This window comes from Perna viridis, chromosome 3, assembly GCF_037379345.1.
Source record: "Perna viridis isolate PV_CMFRI_1.1 ecotype Kerala chromosome 3, ASM3737934v1, whole genome shotgun sequence".
Taxonomy (NCBI): Eukaryota; Metazoa; Mollusca; class Bivalvia; order Mytilida; family Mytilidae; genus Perna; species Perna viridis.
This window is the reverse complement of record NC_142447.1, coordinates 13,409,276-13,421,663: the sequence shown is the minus strand read 5'-3', so window position 1 is coordinate 13,421,663 and position 12,388 is coordinate 13,409,276. Positions and strand designations below refer to the sequence as shown.

General features: G+C 31.8%; 1 protein-coding gene across 3 annotated transcripts in view; it reads right to left on the bottom strand.

The window, feature by feature from the left end:
* The window catches only part of LOC148621080 (disintegrin and metalloproteinase domain-containing protein 12-like), a 37,956-nt gene that overhangs the window by 24,153 nt on the left and 1,415 nt on the right, over positions 1 to 12,388 (bottom strand). For all 3 annotated transcript variants that reach the window (XM_088575119.1, XM_088575120.1, XM_088575121.1), the window contains exons 2-4: positions 8,055 to 8,170; positions 6,504 to 6,580; positions 4,312 to 4,390 (exon numbers count right to left, since the gene is read on the bottom strand). In XM_088575119.1, the coding sequence (XP_088431245.1) occupies positions 4,312 to 4,390; positions 6,504 to 6,580; positions 8,055 to 8,170 (272 nt within the window). The remainder of the gene's footprint in view (positions 1 to 4,311; positions 4,391 to 6,503; positions 6,581 to 8,054; positions 8,171 to 12,388) is intronic.

Here is a 12,388-nt window from a genome sequence, read left to right as displayed (position 1 = left end):
GTTGTGACCTTCACTCATTGTTTAAAATATTGACCTGTGCCTTGACCTTTGACCATGAATTCAATCATGGGTTCTACCAGAAAAATTTCTTCAAGACTAACAATGTCTTGATTAATGGATTAATATCAATTGTAGGACGGTGATTCTAAACTGTATACAATGATATTGCATACAGATAGACAGACATTGCTTTCTACCTTACTAAAATGACAAGAGAAAAAATTACAAATACAACTAAATACAACTAAAATCTGTTTTATTTTCACAGGATCAGTAAATCAAATCAGTATATCTGTGTTTATACTTCATCAATAAAATCCTCCATTAACTGACCCTATCTTAATCATTTATCTATTTTTTCGACAAATTTTGAAGCCTTTAAGTCTATGATTATCAAGAAACAGAAACAGTTCAAGTTCAAGCCAGTTCTTCTGCATACAATGAACTTTTAATCCTATAATCTGCTATTATCTTAACCTAAAACTATCAATTATCTTATCACTTGAGTGTCAGTCAGTGTAAGAATAAGGCAGAGAGTGAAAGATGGTATTAAACCTATCACTTTAAAAGTGTAATTTGTTTATGTGCACCATCAAGGAATAAAGACAAGATTTTTATAAAATATTTTATAAATTCATTGAAATGGACTACAAATCAACATTTTAATTTAAAAAGATTAGATCTCCTAAATTGAAAGTAGATCGTCAGATCAATGCAATTTTGCCATCCATGTTTCAGATTTCCCCAATTTTGCCTGATTCTTACAAGGACTTGTACTAAGAGATAACTCTATATATTTTTTATCGGCTAAGATTCACCATGGATTAAATTTTCAGAGGAATAACAACACCTTAGCAAAGCAAGAGTAGAAAGGATAATCACGTAAATGTGTAACTCGATACAATGAATTTCTTCATAATAAGTATATATTTCAACAATGGCTAAAACTAACAGAAGCCAGGTGTTAAATTAGCCACCTATTACAACAAGAATTGATACCATAAAAAAATGGATTTAAACCCTCAAAATTGTTCACCAAATTAAAAAAAAAAACAGCTGCAGATGATGACATAAAATTACTCCAATTCTACATGAATATCATCTAGAAAGAATGCAAAATTATGCTCACCTGGCACAGTTTAATACTGAACGCTTAGTCAACTGTGAAATCTAGATTCAAAACTTGGTAAAGAAAACATCAATTAGAAAGACATAAGCCAGAGCCATCATGGCATATATTGGTGTATACTATACATGTGTGTCAGTAATAAGTTACCTAAAGAATTCACTAAAAAATACAAATTATAATAACATATCTTGTAAAAGTACATATATTTAAGTCCTAAATTCTTAAATAAAATGACTCATGAAATAGGCTTTTTTACAATAACTTCAAGATCTATTCATGGTACATCTCTCAACTATTGCAATATAGGACTTCAACTAAAGTACAATCCGTGAGGTGATGTCTGTGCATACACTGATACATTTTGTTTGTACATTTATAGGACCAGGGATTGATTTCCGTCAAACAAAACGGAAATTGATAAAATGGGAAATAAATAAACAGTAAAAAAAAAGAGTCGTAATGGTCAAATCCAGATTTCAATTAGCGGAATTCTGTTAAAAAGCGAAAAAAAATCATCCCTGTAGGACAATAAAGAAACACATTTTGAGTTTGTTGACATTCCCATTATACAGTGAGACTTAACTAATAAAAATCATCCCTGTAGGACAATAAAGAAACACATTTTGAGTTTGTTGACATTCCCATTATACAGTGAGACTTAACTAATAAAAATCATCCCTGTAGGACAATAAAGAAACACATTTTGAGTTTGTTGACATTCCCATTATACAGTGAGAATTAACTAATCAAAATGACAATTACAACTTCCGAATCTGAAGTCACTTCATTTCATGTTCAATACATTTTAACCTGTATAATCCAAAACCCCTGTCTAAACTGAACAACTCCTCTCAGAGCTCGCCTTTAGCCACTAGCCCGAAGCCTAGAGCTACTAAAAATATGTTCAGGCTAGTGAAATGGAAAGGACTGTCCTCTAGTTCAAATGATGTTCAGTTTTGACAGCTTTCACAGTAGTATGATTCAAGTCAATTACTAGTACAAGAATGTTTTTCTAGTGCAGTAATGCAGCTAGAAATGTAGGTCCGTCTTTAAAAAATAGATTTCCAACTTGTCTGACAGAAACCCAAATTGGACCTTTTTCTCCTATATAAGCAGTCAAAAACTTCTAAAATTTCCTTCTGACTGACTGAAGTTTTGTCTGATGTGTCTGTTGGTCAGATGGTATTTATAATGACTGATAGATCAGAGTTGTACAATCTGTAAAAAAACACTTTTAGTATGCTAAATCCCAACCACAAGGGTGTTCTTTATTTACAGTAAAATCTATCAAAACCAAACCACTTTTGGACTTTAACTTGTGTTTGTTAAATTCAAATATTTGGTTACCATGGTTTACACAGGTACATATATTTTGTAGATGACGTATTGTCATTAAGCAATCTTAGATTCAGGGATTCGATACATTGCATCCACCCCAAAGAACTTGAAATAAAGGATACTACAGAAAATGTGAAGTCTGCCTCATATCTTGACCTACACTTAGAGATCGATGGTAAAGGAAATCTACTGACCAAACTATACGACAAACATGATGAAAAGTCAAAGAACCTGAGATAAAGGATACTACAGACACTGCGAAGTCAGCTTCATATCCTGACCTACACTCAATGATCGATGATAAAGGAAATCTACAGACCAAACTATACGATAAACATTATGACTTTTCATTCCGTATAGTCAACTTTCCTTCCATCTGTACATGTGACGACATCTCTTCAGCACCTGCGTATGGAGTTTTCATATCACAACTAACATGTTATGCCAGCGCTAGCCCAACCATGCAGACATTGCCGTATGCCGTAACTATGCAGACATTTTGTATCGCACTAGACTTCTTACAGTTAAGCTTCTGTAACAGTTACGTTGCTACAAGATTGAAGTCATCACTACAGAAATTTTATGGTCGTCATCATGAACTCGTGGATTGTTACGGTGTACATGTATCTATCTGCACCATGAAAACTGATTTGTTCAACATGTCATGGTTTTCCTTTCCTCTTTCGTCTACCGCATACTTGACTTTTTATGAGCAACTTGGCAAAATGCAATGAAACAGATATGAATGGACTTCATAAAATATCATTTTACACAGGATTCTGGTTGATCTAGGCTTTGGTTTACAGTTTTAACTGTATCTAGCACAAAATTATGATTAAATGCAATGTGAATTCACCATTTCAATATAAATTGAACTAAAAACTAGGATTTAGATTAAAAGAGTGCAGACTAAAATAGTTCTATGTGTTTTTCTGAAGGGCAACAGATCAATATAAAGAAAGGAGGGGTAGTGCATCTCTTTATTTTAGAGTACCTGGATTTAACTGAAGTAATAAAAATAAATAACAAAAATTTTGTATTCATTAAATCGTACAATTTTAAGCGAAATTGATTGAGTATGGTTTAATGTCCTATGGCAGATATTCCATGCATCTGAGGAAGAGGACTGACCAATTGAACAGACCCTGCTTTGTACTAGTCTGACATGCAGTGCTGGATATATATTGTGCTAGCTCAAAGAAGCAACAGCCTACAGGTAGGCATGTCACTTCACTCAGACACATTATCCTGACTCAAAGCAAACCAATCATCAATCTATCTCCTTAAATACTGTGTGCCTGGTGAAGAAGCAGTGAATACCAATTTTATAGTCTATGGTGTGACTTGATCATGGATCCATCCAATGAGCACTTGAGGAGAGCATGCTACCCTGAGACCACAGAGGCGGTCAATTTTAAGCGTGTAATACAAGAGGGATATCCATGATATATAGGGTATCACATGTCGAGCTGAGGTGATAATATTACAGTACTAAGGGTTTCTATATTTTTAACAGCAAAATAGAGAGGCGTTAGACTATAACCTACAGGGAAACATAAACCTTAGCACAGCTGGAAAATAATTCCCAGACCTGAAATGAGGAGAACAACTCAAAACAGAGTAAGATGGAGAATGACTGTAGCAACACTATGCTCTACAATACATAAAAAAATGTCCTCTGTTAGCTTAAGCAGACCTAGCCTACTAGGTGTTTAGTATCTGTGCATTCAAAAAACGATTAACATGTAAGTTTGGTAATGCATGTACATGTATAGATCTCCAAAAGAGAACTACTCCCAGATATAGTCAACAGAATTATATAACTACATGTATAATCCACGTACCTGATTCGTTGGTTTTCTAATCACAGGCTCGTCATGCTCATTAAATGTTTTCTCTATATAAGACTTAGTAAACAAATGTCTGAAAAAGATATAACTGAAATCTTATTTAAACATGAAATTTTTAATATGCCAGTCTTTATCACTTAAATTTAATACAATGTAAACATATCAGTTAAGTTTTATATGATTTATAACTTTTTACCACTAGACAAACTGTGGTTATACAATACATAATAAAAATATTGTAGACCTTATTTTTTTTTTTTGGTGGTGGGGGGGGGGGGGGGGGTAAGTCAAGTAATAATGTATCATTATATTTGCAGCCTAAGATACCAAGCCTCATTCAAATCTCATGGACAATCCTTTAATTAATAAGTGCAACTACATGTACAGCACACATGTATTTGACCAGCTGATCAACTACCATCTGAACAGATTTCAGTTTGGTTGTGAAAAATGCCAGATGATGAATTCATCCGAATTCAAAAATTTTATTGGAACCAATCAAATATAAGAGAATTACAATTTAACATTTAATTACCGCTATAACCTTGGTTTCCTGTACAAAAGCAATTATAAAAATAAAATGACATTAAAATATGTTTCAAAGTTTATATTCTTTACATATTTATGTAAAAACAAGAAATGAACACAATTGTATCATTCCATAAAACATGAAATAGGGCACGTTTTCATGCTAAGCATACCCCTACTCAAACACCAAGTTGATATGTGACAGCAACCAAAATCGTTTCAAACATATTCCCCTTATATAGACACACACCAAATTAGAAATCAATCCATCCATTGAGAGTCAAGATAATTGCAGCAAAATTCAGACAGATAGAATGACAAATAAAGTGATTCCAATGTACCACCCACTCATAGAGAAAGGGTAAAATATAAATACATGTACATGTAAATACTTTGTATACTGATTAGGAGTAATGTTATGTAACAATCAAGCTGTTTTGGTTTTACAGATCAGGTTGATAGATTGATTACTGATTTAAAATTGATTGATCGCAGAGTTATTTCCATTGACTGATTTTAAAAGTGTACAGTATTTAGAAAAATATTGGAGATTCAAGGAATTGAGAAAGAGGCAGAATACAACTGAATTATTTTCATGTACCGAACATGAAGGTTCTAGCATTGTCAACTTGTCATGCTATAAATACTCCTACTGGCAACAAAAAACAGAAAACTAATATACATTTTGTAAGACAGTAATAAGATTGCTTTCAATGTATGCCCCATCAACATAAAGCCACATACCAAATTTGAAGTATATCCATTCAGGCCGACACAGTCCAAAACAGTATACATATACATCCGTTCAATGAGGTTTTAAGTAGCACTCCACATAAGAATCATGCAAAATGTGATTCATGGTTGGAAAGCCTGCATATTTTTATTTTTGATATTTTGTTTAAAATGTCATAGTAAACAGAAAGTAACATCCGGTTTTTCATACAACCCATGTTCATAGGAGATAAAAATTATAAAGAATGCACAGTAGATTTCAAAATTAAGGGAGATAACTCTGTAAATGACATTCAAATACAATAGAATCTATTGGTTTTCAATGTTGATTATCTCCTGAAAGCAGGCAGATATGAATAATTATACATTTTACAATATAGACCCATAAGACAACTTAATTACAAAAATAAAAATATGTAGCCTTTTTTGAGGTGTATCACATTTTTCTGATTTTGCATGATTCTTACAAAGACAGTAACTTAATATCGATTCATCCTGGTCAGTTGGAGCTGAGAGAAATATGCCCCTTATTTTTAAGAGTGATGTAAATATAATATAGATCCTACAGCAAGAATGAAAGTATAAAACTGCATTAAATGTGGGCATATCACGTACGTGTAGCTGTAAGCAACCAAACTTAATTTTACTTAAGGTGTTAATGAACCTGGAAAATACATGTACATTTCAAATAAATTGCACTTTTTTTTAATTCAAGTAAAATGCACACAAATACAAAATGTATAAAATAACTTAAATACAAATTTTCCTCAAATCCTTTCCTTGAGTTTTTTTTCTCAAATCTTCAATTTCAAATGATTTGATTGGTCAAAAATTTGAGATGAGGAAAGATTTAAGGAAAATCTCAATATGAATTTCTTTATGAAACTGGGCCCTGTTCTTTAAAAATGAAATATTGTTAAACTTACCTATTCAAATATAGATCTATCACAAAATGCTTATGAAAGGCATCAAATATAAGAGTGGCTTTGTCTATATGCTGTGTCTGAAAAATTATGAGAAAAAAGTAAGTGTCAATAAAAATTTTCATTCTGTAAATAGCTTTGTAAAATTTCAAGCTACTGCATAATAATTCAGTCTGTGTTATAGCTAAGTTTAAATGAAACATACAAGTGTGTGTTAATATGTACGTACACCAACAAGAAGTTCATTTTTCAAAAAGTACCCAAACCAAAAATACCTTCTGGATTGCAGTTAGAAATTCTGTGAGTAAGCTCACAAAGATAATACACCCTGCTTAGAGTAGACTAACATGTAAACATGTAAATCATGTAACACCCTTCATCAAAATCCCTTGAGCAGTTTAGGAAAAGTTGTGCTTATGAGGTTACATGTATAATATGTAAAATCCTTAAGTTGAATTATCTCCCTTTCAGGCAATAAACAATATTTATCTTCCAGTCCCTAAATTCATTCATGATTATTTGCATATGATGCTTAAAATTCTAATAAAATTCATTAAGCAGTTTAGGAGCAGCTGTGCTGAAAAGATACATTGACAGACAAATAAACAGATGAATGGATGGACGAAGGGAAAGATTAAAATATACATGTACCTGCCAAACTTTGTTCATGAAAGGCATAAAAGAAGTTTAATAATATATATTAATAAATATGTAATTTCATATTGAACCTGTTATAGGTTTGAGGTCTGTCATATTGGTCGAGGCAGTCATATTGGTCCCGAGTCATTGCCAATATGAAATTACACATTTATTGACAATTTTATCAACCAATTCAACTAGATGATATGTAGAACAATTGTCTTCATGTTTTACCAAGAACATGTAGGTTTATTTGCATTAATCAGTGTAAAATATCCTTTTTGTATAAAATGGAGGATTTTTTAGTGTTCCTGCAGCTTTTAGTCCTGATGATCAAAGTTCATGGAATCCAATTCTAACTTAAAATCGCGGTGTCAAACGACCGGAAGTTATGATGCCCTATTGGCCCTCTTTTTTCATATTGGCCCCATATAGATGCCTGATTTGAATTCATATCAGTTGGTCAGTTTTTGACATATTTTAACGTATTTTGGGTAGTTGGTTAATAAACTCCTAAATAGCACTTTTACATGTAAGACTTCAAACAAGAACTAAATCATCAAATTAATATACAGTCGTGTCATAAGTCTATTCAGACCACTTGATTTTTCATGGAATACTGCATTTTTTTCAGAAAATGTTATACTTCCAACTGTATTATATCAATCTCTATCCATGTCACATGTACAATCTGACCACCTTAATCAAGGAGAAGGCTTATTCAAGTATGATCCAGCATTGAGCTCTAGAGCTACTATCTACAAGTGAATGTATGGGTCAGATAAGTACAGAGCAACTTTTAAAGACTAACATACGTATATTTCCTGATCAATACCGCAAAAACAGATTTATTGAAATCAATGAACTTCAACCTTCTAAACTTTCAATTTATGCTATCACTAGGTGTACCAATACCTTGTCAAATGTATTCTCAAGCTTTTTACCATCTCCATAAAGCACCGGTTTTACTAATTCATATGAACTTCTTTGATTACTATTTACAATCTTAGGAACATTGATAAATGACTGACCTGGAAAGAGAAATAAAACATTAAATGATACACACTACAGTAAAATCTGTCTAAATTGACCTTCCAAGGGGAGCAAATTCATGGTCTCATAAGACAGGCGGTTCTTAAATGTATATACAGGTTACATGTATTATTAAATAGAATGCACTACATACATGTACAATGTAGCATTAGGGGTATTTTAATCAAAGTTTTTGCCAAATACAGGTGGTTGATAAGACAGGTTTTACTGTATTTCTAAAGTGCTTTTAAGTTATACTTCAAATGTTTTAAGTTTACTAAGACATGTACCAGTACACAGCAAATGAAGTAGTTTGGATAAATATTTTGAGAATAGTCCATTTTTAATGATCTCCCAAATCCAGTAGGCCATTGCTCAGCATTCAATTTTCATCTGGAATGTTATTAAAGTACATGAACCCCTCTACATGTATATTATCACAATCACTGCATATGATCCATAATACTTGTACTTTTAAAGTGATTTTAAATTATTGGTAAGATAATAAAAGTCTACATGTACTAGGACACAACCTAAATGAAACTATTTGGATAGGTATGTTGAGAATAGAGCAATTTTTAATGATACAATGTATTCCAAATTTCTGACAGCCTTTTAAATATCTAGTGCAACATTCTGATTACAATACATTCCGCCCCTCTAATCCAAGTCTGTACTTTTAAAGTGCTTCAAGATTCTTTTTAAAATGTTAAAATTCTATAACACCCTGAGCGACACAGTGTGTCACAGACAATATCTTAAGATTCACATTGAAAAGCTACAAGAAAAAAAAAAACACAAGCAAACTCACTGTTTCTCAAATTTTCACTGAAATCAAATACAGATCTGAGTGATAGAAAGTAATTAATATTGCTTTCAGTGAACTGTACATTTTTGTTGTCTTATCAAATTTATTAAGTAGATGTTTGACTTAGAAATATTATTCAATTGCAGTACTTTCACAAAATCTTGAACTCTGTCATAGATAAACAAATAAAATTTTGTCAGAATTTTAGAATAAACACAATGGTATGTTGGGCTCATGGATGTACTTGAAGGTCGTGAATATATCTAAAACACCAAAAACTATCACACATATCCATGACCTAAAATCAATCATTTGAACCCCAAAAAGTAAGACACTACTTTAAATATTAATATAGAGAAAACAAGTTTTTTTTACACCTTAGCTATTGATAGTAATCAATATCTGTCAATTTCATTTCCATCAATATACATAAAAATATCAAGATTTTTTATTATAACATGCCCTTATATGTAAATAAACATACATATATAGCATGTCTCCCCACAGGTGGTGTGTTCTTCGCAATAAAAGATGTCCAAAATTAGTTTTTTGCCATATTTACTTCAGAAGTTATTCTATCATCAGTATGATATTATTGTCTGTTCATGTACATTTGAACACTATTATTTTTGCTTAAGGTAATAGTATTTTGTGTTCTTCCCATGAATATAAAAAAAGCACGGAGTTGACAAGAATAACACAGCTCCTAAGGCTAACCTAAAAATATAATTATTTTCATTAACAATAAGCACTGGTAAATAATCCTGACTTCTTTAAGATTTATCTAGAAAGGGGGGTTTCCAAGCTATCATAACTTCAAATTGCTAAAATTGTATACAAAATTTACAGAATGTTTTAAAAAAGATGAAAAGGACATCCCCATACCACTAGATCTGTGACTAGGTCCTTACATACAAAATTTCAGCTTAACTGGCAACATCAGGAAAAGGTCAGTACAAATATCTGATTTAATGGTAACTTAAATGCACATGTACATTGTACATGTGTACATGTAGAGGTTTCCCTAGATCAATTTAGAATGGCGTTGCTGACTTGCATCATGCCTTCATCTTCCTCTAGCACCATGCTGCCCTTATCAAAATTTTTACAATGTGCCCCAAGATGGCCAAATCCAACTTTCAAGATTAAATTAATCATCTTTAACTTATTACCATGTTGACATGTATCCCTGTTGTGTTGACACCCATTTAGGATCCTTTTGCAATACAATAATAGGGTGAAGGATGTTTATTGCAGGTTTCAGTGTATGAATTGCCCTCAGTTCAAGATGGGATGCCCCTTATTATAACCTGTGATGGTTCAGTGCCCTAAAAATACTTAAACTACATGTACCATGCCTTCACACATTTCTCCAGTAAAAAACACAAACATGTACACATTCATTGAGTGACAACAAGATATTTTCCCTTCTAGCACAACTTTCAAGTATGTCTGTGACTGTCTACTTGTCAATCATTTCCAGAACTCAGTATACTGTATCAATTTTTTGAAACATTCAGTAAAAACGCTGAAAGCAATCATATAACCAATTCACACATACATGTAATAAATCTATGAATGCATGAAATTGCATGATAAATGTAATTCACTTTGTGATTTTAACAGAATGAAAATATTTCACACTTCCTTTACTTTTTGGCATCAAGATGGATAAAGTATTCTGATTAACCTTCAAATTCAATTGATTTTTAGATATTCCCATAAATGATTGATGCAACAGTAAGCAAAGTCTTTGACTAGTGGGCAGATTTTGATTTTAAATCAAGGCCTTAGATGTATATCGATGACTTAACAGCATGCCATAACACTGACAGAAAATTTTGAATAAAAATGGACAGGATCCAGATAACTGCTGCGGTTCTGGAGTTGTCAAACAAATGAGAATTAAAAGCAATAACAAAAGATACATGAATAATGCCATAATCTACATATACATTTTTAGTATCTATTGTTTTTGCTTTTAATCAAATAAACATGAAAAAAAGATGGATCTTCAAACTGGCCTATCTTGACACTTAACACAAGTACTGAACAAAATGTATAGGATACACTGGCTTGTAAGCAAAATTTCTGCAAGCCTGTCCCTACTTTTACCAGCATTGGCTGGTGGGCTGGTCTAAATTTCGAAGACTGCCAAAAACAAAATTCAGACAGACAGACAGAACAATAGGCGGACCAATAGTTGAAAAAAGTGATTCAAATACACAAATCCCATCAACTCACTGAGTGGGGGTATAAATTTAATTATGATTTCATGTTTCTATGGATGTACTATCCTTGTATTGTTTAAAGATATAACTTCCATGCCTACCTACATACACATGTAGACAGTACTCAAAATCAAAACACCAGAGTGGGCAATATCATTTGAAGATATGTTAAGGTTGGCCAAACCAGCCTTTGTGGTTGAAATTTTACATTATACATGTATAATAATAAAAAACCTTTTAATGTGCTATTTTATACTTTCTGCATTATTAATTTGCTTACAGTGTGATTCTCTGAAAACTTAAAGAGGAAATAAATATATTTCACGCTAATAAAATGGTGGCATTTTACTGAAATCTACCATCCTTTATGAAATTAAATAAATGTATAATAAAAGAGAGATACTGTACATGTACGAAAAAATTGTACATTGTACATTGAATGTAAAATAAGTCTGTTAAAGTTACAAGATTTAATTGGTTTTATTAAATTATGAGACTAATTTTGAATAGAAAATGACAAGTATATATACATGTACATATCTCTGTAACCCTAGGAACATTTCAATTATCCAATTAAATTTTGACAGTTGTCATTTTACATTTTATTTCTAACTAAATTGTTTCAAATCAATTATTCAAAATGACAAGTACAACTTCATTGTAATATACACTTGTCCATATACAGAAATGGACAATATATTATACATTAAATGCTGACTGCTATAAATTGTTACACTACAAACTTAATTTTATGTAAATAATAAGTTATTTTTCATCTTTTGGAACTGAATAACAATAACTAAACAGTATTCTCCCTAAGATTTACAGATACCGTTCTGGTAACCCCTGAATTTCAATAAAGCAGCTTGTATCTAAAAATTATAGCATCATATTTGTATTGGACTCTATGGGAAGTTCTTTTTGGATAGCATCCTGATAAAATTATAGCATAATGTGACACTACATTGTATATGGCCCTGGGGAGATCACTGACTAAATAATAAAAGTAAATCATAAAATCAAGCTTTGAAAGTTGCTTTACTATGTAAACTGTTTAATTCTGAATAATTACTGGTAAAAAAATACCAAAGCATTGTTAGCATCATTAAATGATGATCATCCTCCTTACAATACAGACATCAAGAACATGTCCTAAACTCAAACTTGAAAAGATGTTC